Source organism: Sceloporus undulatus, chromosome 1 (assembly GCF_019175285.1).
Source record: "Sceloporus undulatus isolate JIND9_A2432 ecotype Alabama chromosome 1, SceUnd_v1.1, whole genome shotgun sequence".
Classification (NCBI taxonomy): domain Eukaryota; kingdom Metazoa; phylum Chordata; class Lepidosauria; order Squamata; family Phrynosomatidae; genus Sceloporus; species Sceloporus undulatus.
Genome location: NC_056522.1, coordinates 24,129,221 through 24,146,117, shown reverse-complemented (window position 1 = coordinate 24,146,117; position 16,897 = coordinate 24,129,221). Strand labels below are relative to the sequence as shown.

General features: G+C 45.2%; 1 protein-coding gene across 1 annotated transcript in view; it reads right to left on the bottom strand.

Moving 5' to 3' along the window:
* The window catches only part of ZC3H6 (zinc finger CCCH-type containing 6), a 40,615-nt gene extending 39,367 nt beyond the window's left edge, over positions 1-1,248 (bottom strand). The window contains 2 exon segments of the mRNA XM_042438540.1: positions 6-70; positions 72-1,248. Coding sequence (XP_042294474.1) covers positions 6-70; positions 72-98 — 92 coding nt within the window. The 5' untranslated portion in view covers positions 99-1,248.
* Positions 1,249-16,897: the final 15,649 nt, after the last annotated feature.

The window sequence follows — 16,897 nt, the reverse complement described above, 5'->3', positions numbered from 1 at the left end:
TCGACCTTTCGTCCCCTGCATGTTGCCTGTCAGAGTCGGGCATGTTTTGGTCAAGGTTTGGGTTTGGGGGGCTTGGAGAACAGGCTTTCAAAGGCCATTGTGCTGGCTCTGGCTGTGTGTGTGATGAAGGGAGGAGGAGGAGGAGGAGGAGGGAGGAAGGAGAAGGAGAGGAAGGCAGGACACGGGCTGCCGGTGGCGGGAGAGGAGGGAGCAGGAGGAGGAGGAGGCAAGCACGCACCACACACAACATGCACACACTCTCACACAAACACAACGCCACCAGCACCAGCACCGTTGAACCTGGGGAGAAGATATTGTGGTTCCTATGTCCCCCTAAATATGAATAAAGACTTCAGGGGGACACACAAACACACACCACAATAAAGATTTCACTCACAGCGTCAGGGACACACACACACACACCACGACCACAACCCTGCTGTTGTGTTGGGGGAGAAAATATTGTGGCTTTTATATCCCCCTAAATATGAATAAAGATTTCAGGGAGACACAAAAACACACACAACTCAATAACAACAACCCCGCTGTTGAGTCAGGGAGAAAATGTTGTGGCTTTTGATATACCCTCAATATGAATATTCCGCTCACAGCTTCAGGGAGACACACAAACACACGCACAACTTAACCACAACAACCCTGCCGTTGTGGCTTCTATATCCCCTCAATCTCAATAAAGATTTCAGGGAAACACACAACAACAACAACAACAACGCAGCCGTTGTGTCTCTGGGGGAGAAATATTGTGGCTTCTTCTATCTCCCGTTCAATAGGGACGATTTCACCCACGGCTTCAGGGACACACACACACACACACACACAACAACAACAACCGACACGCAACAACCAGCCTTGGCAAAAGAGAAAAGGGAACAAAAAGGCGGCCCGAGGAGGGTGAGGGGGCTACAAAGCACCCGCCTCAGGAGGAGGAGGAGGAAGGAAGGAAGGAAGGAAGGAAGGAAGGGGGAACAATAATAAAACATTAAAATAACAATGTAAATATATCTATCTATCTATCTATATAGGAAACGGGGGTGGAGGGTAGAGGGGGCGGAGGAGGCCGGCGGCGGAGGGGCTCTGCTGCTCTGGGGGCTACGTCTTCCTTACAAACATGGCGCCCGTTTTCTTGCCACAGAAAGAGAGCAAGACATAAGGGAAGCGGGGGAAAAATGGCGCCAGCGGAGAAAAGAGGAGGACTGTCGGGATGCGCCCACAAAATGGCGGCGCTGGCCTGGCGTCGCTCACAAAGCGCCGCGGAAGAAAAGGAGGGAAAGGCCCGCCCCTGAGCGACGCAGGGTTTGGTTGCGCTCTCGCAACCCTCCTTGCCTCTTCTTCTTCCCCCCGCATTGGTCCGCGCGGCCAGAGAGGAAGGCGTTGATTGGCCGCCTCCGGTGCCAGTCTGGGAATGCGAAAAGGCGCGCGGGGCCTGTGCTGACTGAGGCGACGGCGACGACGATGGCGCCACTATTAAGCGAGGAAGAAAACAAGATGGCGGAGGCGTGTGGGTCGCCTCCAAAGCGAGGAGGCGGTGGTTGTGTGGCAGCTTCTGTTGCAAGGCGCAGAGGCTGAGGGAGACGTCTCAAGCACCGTTTAAGCGTCCGTTACTGCCACTCCTTACGATTATTATAATATTAGTAATAATTAAACGATATATCTGTGTTAGTCTGTAGAAGAGTCAGTAAACATCCAGGCAATAGCCCTGTAGCCATTTAACAAAGGCAAACAAAAAATCCATCAGTGATATCTTTCAACCGAAATTTACAATATAGCTATTGCAAGCTTTCGAATCTCCATGGACTTCTTCTTCATCAAGCAAGATGTTACAAACCAAACAGGAGAAGGAAAAACACACACATGGAGATGTTAGATGCCTGCATGTTGTTTCAGTCCTTAGTGAAGATGGCATGTTGGGGAGGATATCTTTTGCAGGGACAGAATTCTCACGTTTTACCTCAGCAACTTCCAAAGTGTTCCTGATGCAAAAACATGGAGGCTTCTTCATGGGTTTCTGCTTACTAAGAGGCCTGTGACCTCCCTGGAATGGAGACATATTGGAATGCAAAAGAGGGGTCCCTGTTGAGATGCAAATGGACTTTAAATTTCTCCTGCATGGCCAAAAGGAGAAAGAGCCTGCCTGCAAAAGATATCCTCCCAATCATACCATCTTTACTAAGGACTGAAGCAACATGCAGACATCTAACATCTCCAATTGTGTTTTCCCCCTTCTGTTTGGTTTTGTAACCTCTTGCCTGAGGAAGAAGCCCATAGAGCTTCAAAAGCTTGCAACAAGTATATTGTGCATTTTGGTTGGCCAATAAAGGTATCACTGATGGATTTTTGTAGAATCAGTACACAGAGAGATCTTGTACCGTCTTTGAGACTAACTGAAAAAAAGAAGTTGATGGCATGAGCTTTCGTAGACTAAAATCTACTTCCTCAGATGATAAAGCATGAGATGCTAAAGTCTACGAAACCTCATGCTGCCAACTTCTTTTTCAGTTAGTCTCAAAGATGCTACAAGATCTCTATTAAAGGCAGGATACAGACCACCCAAAGTGAGCAGTCTCCCACCGCCCTAGTTTGCTCCATGGGGAAGCCACAGCTTCCAGACCACAGGGCTTCCCCGCGGAGCAAAAAGAACTCTTAAAAATCAGGTTCTTTATGCAGCTCCATTGTGATGTTGGGACGTGCGGACGCTAAACGTCCGCCACATCAAAATGGTGGCGCCCATATGTACTGGGTGCCGCCATTTTGGTGTACAGATTACATACTAATAATAATAATAATAAAGTTTTTATTTATATACCGCACCTTCCTCAGATCAGGGCGGTTTACACAAGTTACAATTACACATACAATGCATTAAAAACAAACACCATACAGTATACAATAAAATAAAGGGAATGGTGAGGGGGGAGGGAATCAGGTCCAGCAATCTTCTCTCCCTCTGAGGCCTGGACCAAGGCAGATGGACCGGAGGGAGGGCTCTTCTTCTTCAGGCTAGCCCCTGATGGTACTGGGCCAGCCTTCTCTCTCCCCCAGAGGCCGAAAGATGACAGGGAGGGAGGAGCCTCCTTCTTCAGGCTAGTCCCTGATGGAACTGGGCCAGCCTTCTCTCTCCCCCAGAGGCCGAAAGATGTCAGTTAGGGAGGGAGGAGCCTCTGTCTTCAGGTTGGCCTCTGATGGTGCTGGGCCAGCCTTCTCTCTCCCCCAGAGGCCGAAAGATGACAGTTAGGGAGGGAGGAGCCTCTGTCTTCAGGCTGGCCTCTGATGGTGCTGGGCCAGCCTTCTCTCTCCCCCAGAGACTAGGGTTATGAGGTGTATATAAGCAGTGCCCTGAGGCAGACCTAGTACATATGCAGGCCGGTGCCTTCGCCGGTCTGTACAGCACTAATATAATTATCATCATTATCATATTTATTTATACCCCACTTGTTTTCCAAAGTTGGAGCTCCAAGCAGCTTACATTTAAAAAAAAATAGAAACATACAAAAGTGAACGATAAAATAATAGTACAGTATCCACCATTTTTAGCATTTGGCAGAGTGACCAAATGTCCTAACTGCAAAAGAGGACAAGGCACTGCAAAATGTGGGATGCTACAGAATAAAAGCTAAAACACGAACATAAATTACTTTCATGTCGTTGTCGTCATCATCATCATTTTTGTTAAGTACCCTCCAGTGGATCTTGACTCATGTCTGCCCTGTGGATGAGACATCTCCAATGCTCCCTGTCCTCCACCACTGTCCTCAGTTCTTGCAGATTCATGTTCATGGCCTGCCTGATGGAGTCCGTCCACCTAGCATGTGGTCTTTCTCCCTTTCTCTTTCCCTCCACATTTCCTAGCAATATGGTATTTTCTAATGAGCTGTGTCTTCTCATGACGTGGCCAAAGTATGACAGTCTCAGTTTAGTCATCTTGGCTTCCAGGGAGCTCTCAGGACCTGCAACTTCATCTCCAGACACAAAGGATTTGTAATTTGAATTGACATCTGCACGTACCAATGGCATTTATATGTCTGTGCCTGGCTCAGGGCCGGCTCTAGGTATTTAGCCACCCTAGGTGAGACATATTTTGGCACACACCCCCCCCCCCCGTAGCTCCTTAAAGTGTAGGGAAAATGTAGGACAAAATGTAGGATGGATTGTAGGATGTTCAAGAAAAATGGAGGACATGACCAACTAAAAGCTAAAAACATCAATAAAAAACAATCTACATGTTTCTCAGTCATGCTCAAAATGGAGGACATTTTGACATTCTTTCTGGATAGAAGGTTGGAAAGTAGATGGTGTTTGTGTGTTGGACTAGGGCTCTGGAGACCAGGGTTCTATTCCCTGCCTATTGGGTGACCTCAAGCAAGTCACACTCTCTCAGCCTCCTCAGGGTAAGGCTCTGGCAAACCTCCTCTGAACAAATCTTACCAAGCAAATCCCAGCATAGGTTTGCTTTAGGGTCTCCATAAGGTGAAAAACAACTTGAAGGTGCACAACAATAAATAACAACTGAGTACTGTACCTTTAAGTGCAGTGGAGAGTCCAGCATGTTGTAGTGGCCTAGGACAATGGGAGACCAGGGTGCAAATCCCAGCTGGGCCATGCAAACCCACTGGGTGACTTTGGGCAAGTCACACTCTCTCAGCCTCTCAGGGGAAGCTAAAGGCAACCCCCCTGAAGAAACTTGCCAAGGTCGCCCTAAGTTGGAAAGGAGCTGAAGGCACACAATAACAACAACAGAAGCAGAGGAGGAGGAAGGAGGAAAGAGAAAGAAGGAGGATGAGGAGGAGGAAGAAAAGGAGGAGAAAGAAGATAAATGAAGAAGAGGAGGAGGGGGAAGAAGAGGGCAGGAAGAAGGAGAGCAGGAAGAAGAGAGCAGGAAGAAGAGGAGGAGCAGGAGGAAGAAGGGCTCAGGTGGCCAGCAACAAACTCGAACTCCCAGGACTTGGGGCAGGGGAGCACACATGCGTGTAAGAATGAGAGAGAGACTTAGGCTGCATCTACAGCCTAAGAAATAACCCAGTTTGACATTGCTTTCACTCTTTTCTGGCTCAAGGCTATGGCATTCTGGGAGTTGGAGTTTGTTGTGGGCCCGCCCCCTAGAGTTTGGTGCCCTAGGCAACCGCCTAGGTTGCCTATATGGGCAAGCCGGCCCTGGCCTGGCTTGCACTCCACCAAATGCATTTGAGGAAATAGACTGAAGTCTATGAAAGTTCATGCCAATTTCTTTCTTTCAGTTAGTCTCAAAGGAGCTACAAGACCTCTCTATGTACTGATTCTACAGACTAACATGGCTTTATCTTTGAATCTATGACCCATTTGTTTGTCTTTTTGGCTGTCCATGGTATCCTCAGCACTCTTCTCCAGTACCACATCTCAAATGAATTTCCCTGCCCTGGTGGTGCAAGTTCAATACCAGCCAAGGGCTCAGACTTGACAGGCTTGCATCCTTCTGAGGTTGCTAAAATGAGTATCCAGCTTGTTGGGGGCAATTAGCTTACAGTTGTAAACTGCTTAGAGACTGCTTAGCTGGTATGAAGCAGTATATAATTGAAGCTGTTATTGCTATTGCTATCCATTTATTTACATATGGTTTATTTACAGCTTTATTATATACTTGAATATAAGTCGACCTCATGTACATATAAGTCGAGGACAAATTTTTGGGGTGAAAATTATGGCTTTTGGCACAGGTCATAACCTGTGGATAGATTGAGGGTAAAACTTAGAGGTATGTAACAAAGGATGTAAAGGATTAAGCAGAGGGGAATGATGCCAAACAACTTACAAAATTCAAGCAGCCATTACTGTTTGTGCATACTAAAGGCTGGATGAATGAGATAATAGAGGGGAATCAGTGGACCTCATAGCACAAGGCTTGCGGAACAGGCCTGGTGCAGAACGAAAGGGGGGTGGGAAGGCAACAGAATGGAGAAAGGATGCATTTTACTGCATGCCGGAACACCACCGATGCCGCTGGAAGTCCCTGTTCCGTTCTCCAACTGTCACACAGAGGGAAATTTTCAGGAACTGTTCAGAACAGCTGGGAATCGAACCCCTGAGATCCAGAGTTGTAGTCCAACTCTCAGTCATCTATACCACACTGGCTCTTGAAGGTTTGCCTAGGCGGTGCTTAAAAGATAGCAATATACAGTGAGTCTCTTTTATCTGAGATGCTTGGAACCATAAGTATTCTGGATTTTTTTTTTTGAGGGGGGGAGATTTTTTAAAGCATTTTAAAGAGATGGAGATGAATGCTACAGCCTGTTTCTGCCACAAGGTTAAGTGTTTCAGAAGCAGTGGTGTCACTCCCCCGTTAGAGTGTCACCTGGTGCGGTCCGCACTCCCCCCCCCGCACCGCCCTAGTGATGCCACTGGTGAGGGTAAGGAAAGCAACTAAAGCGACCAAGAAGCTGCCCATCTTGACTGTGAGGACAAAACAAAGTCACTCTCCATCTTGTAGAGAAGCTTTATTTCTCTTCCTCTTTGGCTACACTTGTAGTGGCAATGGCTGCTTTTTGGACTCTTTAGTTGCTCCTTTCTGCCTTGGTTGTTCACATTAGTGCCACCAAATCATGCCCTGCCTTCAGGACCCTGGAATGGACTCTGACTCTGAGAATGAAGGTTTTGATAGAGACCCTGAGAGCCCAGAGGATATCCCAGGTCAGCATCCACAAATGGAGATGCTCCACTAGCCCCAGAAGGAGAAACTTCAGCAACCACAGGAACAGTGTTACCAGCAGTCACAGGAACAGAGTCCCCTTCTTCAAAAGAAGAGCCAGACCTACTTATACATACCCCAGTGGACGGACGTCAGGACAGAGAAAGATACAGTGTTTATACAGGAGGCAAGTTGCAGTTAGAGAGTACCTGCGAGATCCATATGGGCTATAAATAATCCAGTGCCTCCTCTGGACAAGTATGGCTGATGACCAACCTTTTTCTTGGGAGAAAACCACACTGCTGCCCTGTTCCACGAGTGGTTACCTGTTTGCTTTGAATTCTGCCTGGACCTCTGACTACTCTTCTGGACTACCCTTTGGACTCCCTTCCTGGACTGATTATTGAACATCTTGAATCAGACTGGTCTACCTCTCAGCTGATGTTTTGGAGAGCATGGACACACTCTCTCTCCTTAAAATCTCTGGGAGACTGAGGTGCTTTCTGCACCGCCATTTGGGACGTCCTCCGGACGTCCCATTTTAAAAAAGGGGCGTCTCTTATAGACGCCCCTGGGCCTAGTACGGACTCCATCCGTACAAGATGGCGCCGGCCCTTCTACATGGCCGGCGCCATCTTTGCGTATCGGACGCTGAGCGTCCGTACGCGTCGCGCCGCTTATGACGTAGCGAGCGCGCCCCTGGCGCCTCGCTACGTCGCAAACGCGACGGAAAAAGAAGCTCCATTTTGGAGCTTCTTTTTCAGTCCGCGCAGGAGTCGGGCCGTGTGAAGGCTCCGGCTCCCCTGCGGACCTACTGGCGGCGGCGGCAGACCGCCGCAAAGCGGCGGTCTGTACCCTGCCTGAGCCTTCCTGCTGGGAGTCTGGTTTGATTCCAAAGGGCAAAACAGGACACCCCACCCTCTGTGCCTGACAATGGCCATGAGGCAGGATTTCCAATCTGAGATTGTCCCAGACCTTCAGCTTTCTGTTCCAAAACCTGAGATCAAGGGATGGCCCTGATGATGTCATTAGTGTTATGCATTAAGAATCGTCTACAATTGCTTACAGATCATCATTTAATCACACACAGAGAGAACTTATTTTCCTGTTAGGAAATTAAAACTGTTAATGACTGTTCCCAGATCAAGGTGAAATCAGGGGATTATATCATTTCACTTAAGGAACATTTAATCTAAGAGACAAACTCCCCCGGAGTGTAGTGGAGTCTCTTTCCTTAGAAGTCTTTAAACAGAGGCTGGATGGCCATCTGTCGGGGATGCTTTGATTTAGATTTCCTGCATGGCAGGGGGTTGGACTGGATGGCCCTTGCAGTCTCTTCCAACTCTATGATTTTGTGATTCTATTAGCTGAGCTGGAAATTTGCACACAGCCATTTCTTCTTGTCTGGAGCTGAGCCTATGAAAACTGAAGAGTTTGTACCCTCATCTCACACCTGGAGATGACTCATAAGAACTGACGACAAAGCCAGGCCCTGAGATCTGTCAACCCTACTTGGATAGAGGCTTTGAATGGTATACAAGGAGCTAGTAAACAGTACCTGCTGCAACATCCAAACTAAGAGATCTGTGCCAAAACTAACAAAATTAACGCCAACAGGGAGAAATGTAAGATACTGCACTTAGGTAACAAAAATGAAACACATAGATATAGGATATCTGGCTTAACGAGGCTACATGTGAAAGGGATCTAGGAGTCCTAGTAGATCACAAGTTGAACATGAGTCAATAGTTGATGCGGCAGCTAAAAAGGCCAATGCAATGTTAGGCTGCATCAATAGAAGTATAGTGTCTAGATCAAGGGAAGTAATAGTGACACTCTATTCTGCTCTGGTAAGGCCTCACCTGGAATTATGGCCCCAAACAGACAGGCCAAAATAAAGCTGCTTCGGGTCACTTTGGAGGTATGCTGTTTAAATGATTCATGTGCCCTAAGAGGCTGGAAGCTGTGCTCCATTCCTTAGGACTGAATTGTGGCTTTGGTGTGGCTTCCAGACTCTTAGGACACATGCATCATTTAAACAGCATACCTCCAAAGTGATCTGAAGCAGCTTTATTTTGGCCTGTCAGTATGGGGCCATTGTGTCCTGTTTTGGTCTCCAGAGTTCAAAAAGGATGTTGAGAAACTGGATTTTGTCAGAGGAGGGCAACCAAAATGGCGAAGAGCCTGGAAACCATGTCTTATGAGGAAAGAATTAGGAAGCTGGGTATGTTTAACCTGGAGAAGAGACAGTTAAGAGGTGATATGATAGCCTTGTAAGTATTTGAAGGGGTATCAAATGGAAGATGGAGCAAGCTTGTTTTCTGCTGCTCCAGAGACATTCTTTCAAATATTGAAGTTCCTGGCTATTTAGGAATTGAAATGTTTGCACAAGCAATTTGAATTCAAGACAGAAGCATATTGACAGCTAGAAAATGCCAGTATAATATAGAATAGACATTTTGGAGGCTGCAGCAGAAGCATGATAAGAGCACAGCTAGACTGGTTTTGAGTCTTCAATATATTTGTCATTTGAAGTAGTATTTTTTAAAATGACTTAACTAATATGGATACTAAGAAAAGAAACAGGAAAGAACAAAAAAGTGAGAAAAAAAGTGAAAGGGGAATACATAGAATATAAATAAGGGCTTGAAATGAGCATTGGTATAAGCTGACTACATTTTCAAAAATATATTTTCTTGACATTGACCACTATAAAATGCATATACTGTATATGCATGGCTAAAGTAGCAACATTATTCTGACCATTGAATAATAGATGGTGTGTATCTATTTTTCCAATCTTGAAGTGTGAGACTTTTTGCAACTGTACAAACATGCAGCATCTAACAATGTCTAACATCATCAAAGTCTGTGCCACACATGTAATTTAAAAGAACATGTATCTACAAATGCCAAAGGGGGTTTTCTAATACAAAATTAATACGTTGTAAGACATCAAACCAAAAAAGAATAATTAGTGAACACACTCATTCTATGCCACAAGAAAGTATTATCTGTGTTATATTGTCAACATTCATTGAAGTGGGCAGGTTCTTTTTCTTTAAAAAGAAGATGTTATGATGTCCAGCACATCCCTAAATCAGTTTTTGTTGATCCAAACATATTTAGGCTTCTTGAGTTAGTAAACTAAGCAAATATGTAACCCTCTGCTGAAGAAGCTTACAATATCCATTTACAACACCAATCTTATGCATGTTTACTCATTGCCAAATCACACCAAGTTCATTTCACCAAATTCATAACACCAAGAATGTTATTATTAAATATTATTTTATTATATTTTATATAATTATATGTTGTTACAATTATACATATTGAAAAAAATATGTGCACAAGTCTCTTGTGGCATTTGACAGCCTAAAAAAAATTCATGTGACATAAACCTCTGTGGACTGCAGGCCATTTTATCAGATACATTCATTGGATGAAACAGAGAACAGTCCACAAAAGCTTATGCCAGTTAAACTTTTTAATTTTAAGATGTTACAGACTTTTTTTTTCCCTGTTTAAAAAGTGAGCAAGCAAATGAGACTAACATGACTAACATGTATATACACCCAGAAACTGTGCAAAGTAACTTGGGAACCAGACCCACTGAACTCATTGAAATTCACTTCTAAATAAACATTTAAAGGACTGCAAAATCTTAGATGGGGATAGGTCTGTGAGAGAACCAAGGATGATCGGCTGGAAATACCTAAAGCATTTCAGAAAATCAAACTGAAAGGCAGATCTGAAGCTCCCTCCCTCTAGATTACCCAAGTTCAAGTGCAAGAACCCTGGTGGTGCAGCGGTTAAATGCCTGTACTGCAGCCACTCACTCAAAACCATAAGGTTGTGAGTTCAATATTAACCAAAGGGCTCAAGCTTGACTCAGGCTTGCTTTCTCCAGGACACCTTTCTCACTTCTTTTGAGTCCTTCCTCAGAACTGACCTATAAATTAAGCCAAACTGGCATTGTTGTTGTGTGCCTTCATGTGGTTTCCGACTTATGGCAACCCCAAGGCCACCCTATCATGGATTTCTTTTGGCAAGATTTGTTCAGAGGAGGTTTGCCATTGCCTTTTCTTGAGGCCAAGAGCATTTGACTTGCCCAAGGTCACCCAGTGGGTTTCATGGCTGAGCGGAGAATCAAACTCTGGTCTTCAGAGTTGTAGTCCACTACTCAAACCACTATGCCACACTGGTTGTCTGACCTAAACTGATATAATGATCACACATTCTTCCCCCTTATTATCAAGGTCTCCATTTCCCTTATCTGTTATTCCCGTGTCTCTTTTAGACTGAAATCTTTTTTAGAAGGGACCTGTTTGTTATCTTCACAGCCACTGCAATTCCTTCTGGAGGTTCTTTCAGCAATTAAATGCAGTTCCTTTTTCAGAAATGTTATGTGGTCCCCTACTATGGGTCACAGGGATGGGCAGCCTCCAGAGACCCCCTACCCTCCGGTGGAGGACTGCATCCCCTGTACCCACCATTGTCAGACCCCAATTCCAAGACACAAGTGCAACCTTTTATTTCAAGGCCCCAGTTCTTCCAGCCCCCACCCTTTGATCCAGAAGTTTATGTACTGGTGCCTATGTGTCTGGAGCTGAAACATCACCACCTACATAATATGATGGGGGAACCTTTAGGGTTAGTGGAGCTCCGATTCTGTAGAAGTATGAAAAGTCTGTAGCAGTCAACAACAGGAGCAACTACCAAACAGGGGCAGAAAATATCCAAAATAGCCAAATGAGAAGCAAGTACTCTCAGTGGTCAAAGAATGCTGATGGAGGAGGAATGGAATGGAGGATTTTGGAAAAGATATTGTTGACTCCCTGGAAAATAAGAGCACTACACACTTCTATAGTTTATTGCAGGTTACCTTTTTATTCCCTGTCTTGATAGGACTAGCTCACCAGGGATATATTCTTTGCCCACCAGAGGGCACACACAACTTGTCTATGATGGTCATTTGGCTCTTGACAATCCTTTGATGGTAAAAGTTTTTTTCAACATAAGCAGTAACACACACATTGGTTTTAATTTGTGATTCTCTGAACAAAATGCAAACAAGATAATTTTCGCAGGAGTACCTATGCCAGCATAGTGTAGTGGTTTGAGCATTGGACTATGACTCTGGAGGCCAGGGTTCGGATCCACACTTGGTGACCTTGAGCAAGTCACATACTCTCAGTCTCAGGGAAAGGCAATGACAAACTTCCTCTGAACAAATCTTGCCAAGAAAACCCTGTGGAGTTTTATAAAACTGCCTTAGGGTCTGCACAGGATGGAAATACACAACAACACACAATACACAACAACAACAGCAACAAGGATTTCTTCCTCTGAACAAATCTTGCCAAGAACACCCTGTGATAGTTTTGACTTAGAGTCATCATCATGAGTCAGAAAGAATATGAAGGTACACAACAACAATCTATGCAGAAATTATGCTGCGAGGAAGTTTATCACATGTGTAAATTTAGGGCACAGATTTTGTATGTGACACCACATCTCTGAAAAGCCAGTGTGATTGTATTGGCTTGAGTGCTGAACTAGGATTCCAGGAGAGCAGATTTTGAATCTGAGCTCAGCTGTGGAAACCTATTGGGTGACCTGGCCAATTCACACTCTCTCAGGCCTGTTACAGACTACCAAAATAAAGCTGCTTCGGGTCTCTTTGGAGGTATGCTATTTAAATGATGCATGCATCCGAAGAGTCCGGAAGCTGCACCAAAAGCTGCACTCCGGTGCTTAGGAATGGAGTATGGCTTTGGTGCGACCTCCGGACTCTTAGGACTCATGCATCATTTAAATAGCATACCTCCAAAGAGACCCGAAGCAGCTTTATTTTGGCAGTCTGTAACAGGCCTCAGCTTTAGAAAAAGATAATGGCACACCTCTTCTGAATAAATCTTGACTTGAAAACCCTATGAGAGGGATGCCATAGGTTGGAGTTGACATAACAGCAACAAAAAATCAGATTTCTGTTTTAGTATGGCTTTGTTTAAGTTTGAAAATCATTGGCGGGATACACACCGCCATATAGTACGTATTGTATACGTACTAGGGTTAGGAAGGGGCGGTGCTTCCGCACCCCCCCTAACCCTAGTACGTATACAATACGTACAAGATGGCGCCGGCCCTTCTACATGGCCGGCGCCATCTTTACGTACTGGACGCATAGCGTCCAGACGTGTCGCGGCGCTAATGACGTAGCGAATGCGCCCTTGGCGCTTCGCTACGTCATCCGTGCGCCGCAGAAAGAAGCTCCGAAATGGAGCTTCTTTTTTGCTCCGCACGGGAGCCGCGCGGTTTGGATGCTGCGGCTCCCTCGCGGAGCAAATGGCGGCGGCGGCAGACCGCCACAAAGCGGCGGTCTGTACCCCGCCATTCTGTCCAGGATGATGTATTATTTATTTCTACAGCATGAGATATTTGATGGATAGATCTCATTCACAGATGTAAATCATCACTGGATGGATGAGTACAGTGGGGCACTGTCCAGCTTGAAATAATACTACACGTGTCTCCACTGAAACCCATGTAAGCTGTACAAGAAATTGCTCCAATTTACTTCAGTGCTGCTCAAACCCTGCACAGGCAGGATTCCCTGGTGGACTGTTTTTCAAGGGACTAAATCAGCTGTCCCCAACTCAGGACTCTATAGATGTCTGCCATCCATGATGCTGTCCATCCATGATGGCTGAGGATGACTAAGAGTTTAGTTTATCATATATGAGGAAAGTATTCAAGACATAACTGTAGACATAACTACATCAATAGGAGTATAGTGTCTAGATCAAGGGAAGTAATAGGATCACTCTATTCTGTTTTGGTCAGACCTCACCTGAAAATTATGTCTCGTCCTGGGCACCACAGTTCAGGAGGGATATTGACAAGCTGGAGTATGTCCAGAGGAGGGTGACCAAAATGGTGAAAGGTCTGGAAACCATGCCCTTGAGATGTGGTTTAGGGAGCTGGACTATGTTTAGCCTGAAGAATAGAAGGTTGAGAGGTGACATGATAACCCTGTTTAAATATTTGAAGGGAAGTCATATTGAATATGGAGCAATCTTGGTTTTTACTGCTCCAGAGACTGGACACAGAACAATGGATTAAAACTAAAGAGTGATTCCACCTAAACCTTAGAAAGAATCTCTTGATGGTAAGAACGGTGAGAGTGGAATACATTGCCCTGGAGTGTGGTGGAGTCTCCTGTTGATATTTGGGTGATGAATCTTGCCTGTGATTCTGGTCTGATGGCAAATGGATGAAGATGTCGGTTATCTCTCCACCACAGGATCAGAGCGAAGCTCCAAACACAAGCTTTCAGCTTGCTTGGAAAAATGCCTGGAGAAACAGCTGCTAGATCAAAGAAACTCTCCAGCAGTTCACGCCTTAGACTAGAGGGCTTTATTTATACTTAGTTTCAAATAACATGAGCTAAACCACTATACAAAATCTCTTACCAACTGACACACCACACTATCCCACAATCCCACACAACAAAGAACAGCGTTTTTGCTTATATACAGAATTACCATGAGGCGACCACTAAGCCCAGCCTCTTCCTATACAAGTTGCTATGCACCACAGACACCAATCCCTCTTGAGACTGAAGACATAGCATATTTACATTTAGTCCAGCTCAGTTGACCTTGAGCATCCGGCTGCTGCTCTGGACTCCAGCTGTAGCCAATCTAGGCTTCTGCAACCATTGCCACATCTGAACTTTTTCACCTTCAATACTTTAAAATCTCTTTCTTTGGAGGTTTTTAAAAAGAGGCTGTATGGCCATCTGTTGGGGGTGCTTTGATTGTGAGTTCCTGCATGGCAGGGAGTTGGACTGGATGACCCTGAGGTCTCTTCCAACTCTAGGATTCTAAGATTCTTTCAAAGGCATAGCATGTTAGTAGATCAATATGGAAAGGGAACTTGTAGCACTTTGGAGACTAAGGGGTGAAACATATGCCCCTGAAGGGGCAACAGGATGCCTCCCCGAGAGAGCCAGATTGGGGCCATGGTAATCACATGCCTTAGCCCCAATTTGATCAGTCTCCACCCCAAACAGGAGTGGAAAAAGTCAGCTCCTATTTGGGGCAGAAAAAAGGCACCCCTTCGCCTCTAGAGCCGGCTTTTTGACAGCTCTGGGGCGAGTGGCGTCTGAATGCCATACCCCCAAGTTGCCTGGAAGCCAGCCATCATATAATCAACAACCCCCAAGCCGGCTAGAAGCTGGCTTTACCAGGCCATTTGTTTGGGCCATAATGGGCCCATTCAGACTACATTTTACCCTGGATCAGAAATCGATCCTTGCACGTGAAGTTCATATTGGCCCTGAATCTGTCACAGTCCATTTCAAGGCGTGCACAAGCAAATGCCCTTTAGCCTGGGTCATCCAGAATTGGGGCAAAAGCTGTCTTTTTTGAAAAAAAACGGGTTCCGCGAAATATGAACTTGCCCCCAATCATGATCAGGTCAAGTTCAGGGGAGGGATTAAGGTCAGAGGGCGGGCAGAAGGCAGGGCATTCCCTCCCCTCATTGCAGAAGGAGGAGGAGGACGGAGCCAGAGGAAGGATGCAAAAAAGGGGAATCTGACAGGAGGCAAAGGAGGCAGAAAGGGGGAATGGGGTGACTGACAGGGTCAATTCAGGGCAGGTCAGGGGGCCAGAGCAAGCCAAGGCTCTGCTCTCCAGCAGGGAACTTTTCCCTTTTATTTTTATTTTTTTAAAATTATTTTTCTCCATCTATGCACACGTTTTTTGCTTCAGGTAGATCAATATTTAGATAGAATGTGGCTAGCTGCTTGTTCACTTTCCCTTTCATTTTCTCGCAAGCCTTTGCAAGAGGCTTTTTTTCCTTTGTGAATGAATGCTATAATGCGAATGTTACAATATGTTTCTCTTTCCAATTTGGCAAACTGGCAAATTGTTACACAGAATGCTTTTGCTACTGTCTCAAAGGGGGCAGCCTAGGAAATGCAAATAATGCATGGCATTGCTTCCTTTTCTGGCATTCCGAGGTGAGGTATTTATTATTATTGTTGTTGTTGTTGTTATGTATGTATGAGGCATTCTTGGGTGGCAAGGAGGGGGGGATACAGGATGCAGACATGGTATTAGATTGCATTTTGGGGTTGAAAATGGGGCCAAGGGCAGATCATAACCTGCACTGACCCAAATGCCCCCACACAGGAGGTTTTTAAATTTGACAAAATGTGTGCATTTTGGTGCCTGGTCCTTAAAAAAAAAGGAGGGGGGGGAAGCACACTGCTGATGCCCCAATGAGTGCTGGAAACGTCACCTATGACGATCACGGACCTGAAATTTGATTGACAGCAGGCACCTTCATTTTAAACCTGATTTCTCAAGAGGGCATTCAGGGCAAAATACCCCTGATTAGGTAGTGAGCACTTGCTTCCGGAGGGATTCGGGGAGGGGGAAACCGAACCAGCACAAAACCGCCAGTGAGAATGCGGCCAATATCTCCTTTCTGGTTCCTAGCCAGCTTCACTCTACAATCCAATAATGCCCTCTGCCACTGATATGGTTATCTACCCACATTGGCTTTAGGCAACATCCTTCCATCTGCCTTCGCTCCCACAGTGGCCATTGTTAATTTGTCATCTCATCATCATACACACAAGTTTTCTATTTCTATTATATTTTATATTTCTTTTGCTATTCATTGCTATTCATAAATATAACCCTATAAAGGACTGTTTGTAGGCACTTCACTCCATGCATCTGATGAAGCAGATTTAGTGTACGAAAGGTTACAAGATCCGTTTGCAAGACATAATTGTGTTAGTCTGTCTCAGCATAAATAGAGATAAAGGAATCCTGTAGCACCTTTGAGAGTATTTCAGAAAAAGATATTTCTAGGATATGCTTTCATGACTGCCACTGTACTTTATCAGATGCAATCATTTATGTGTTGACCTTTTAAATAGGTTACAGGAAGTTCTACACTGTTCAGTACACACACACACACACACACACACACATACACTTTTCAGAACCAGAAGTGGACTTCTAGCCACTATTAGGTTTCTTTTTTAACAAACAAGCATAATGTTGTATTTTTTTGTATTTTTTCGTAGCCTGGGCTCCCAAGGATTGAAAAGGCCACCCTCACTGCAGTTGCCTGCCCTTTGTTTGAATGTACAGTAATTCCAGTTTAATTTAGTCCGGATGGGATGTGTAAACCAGA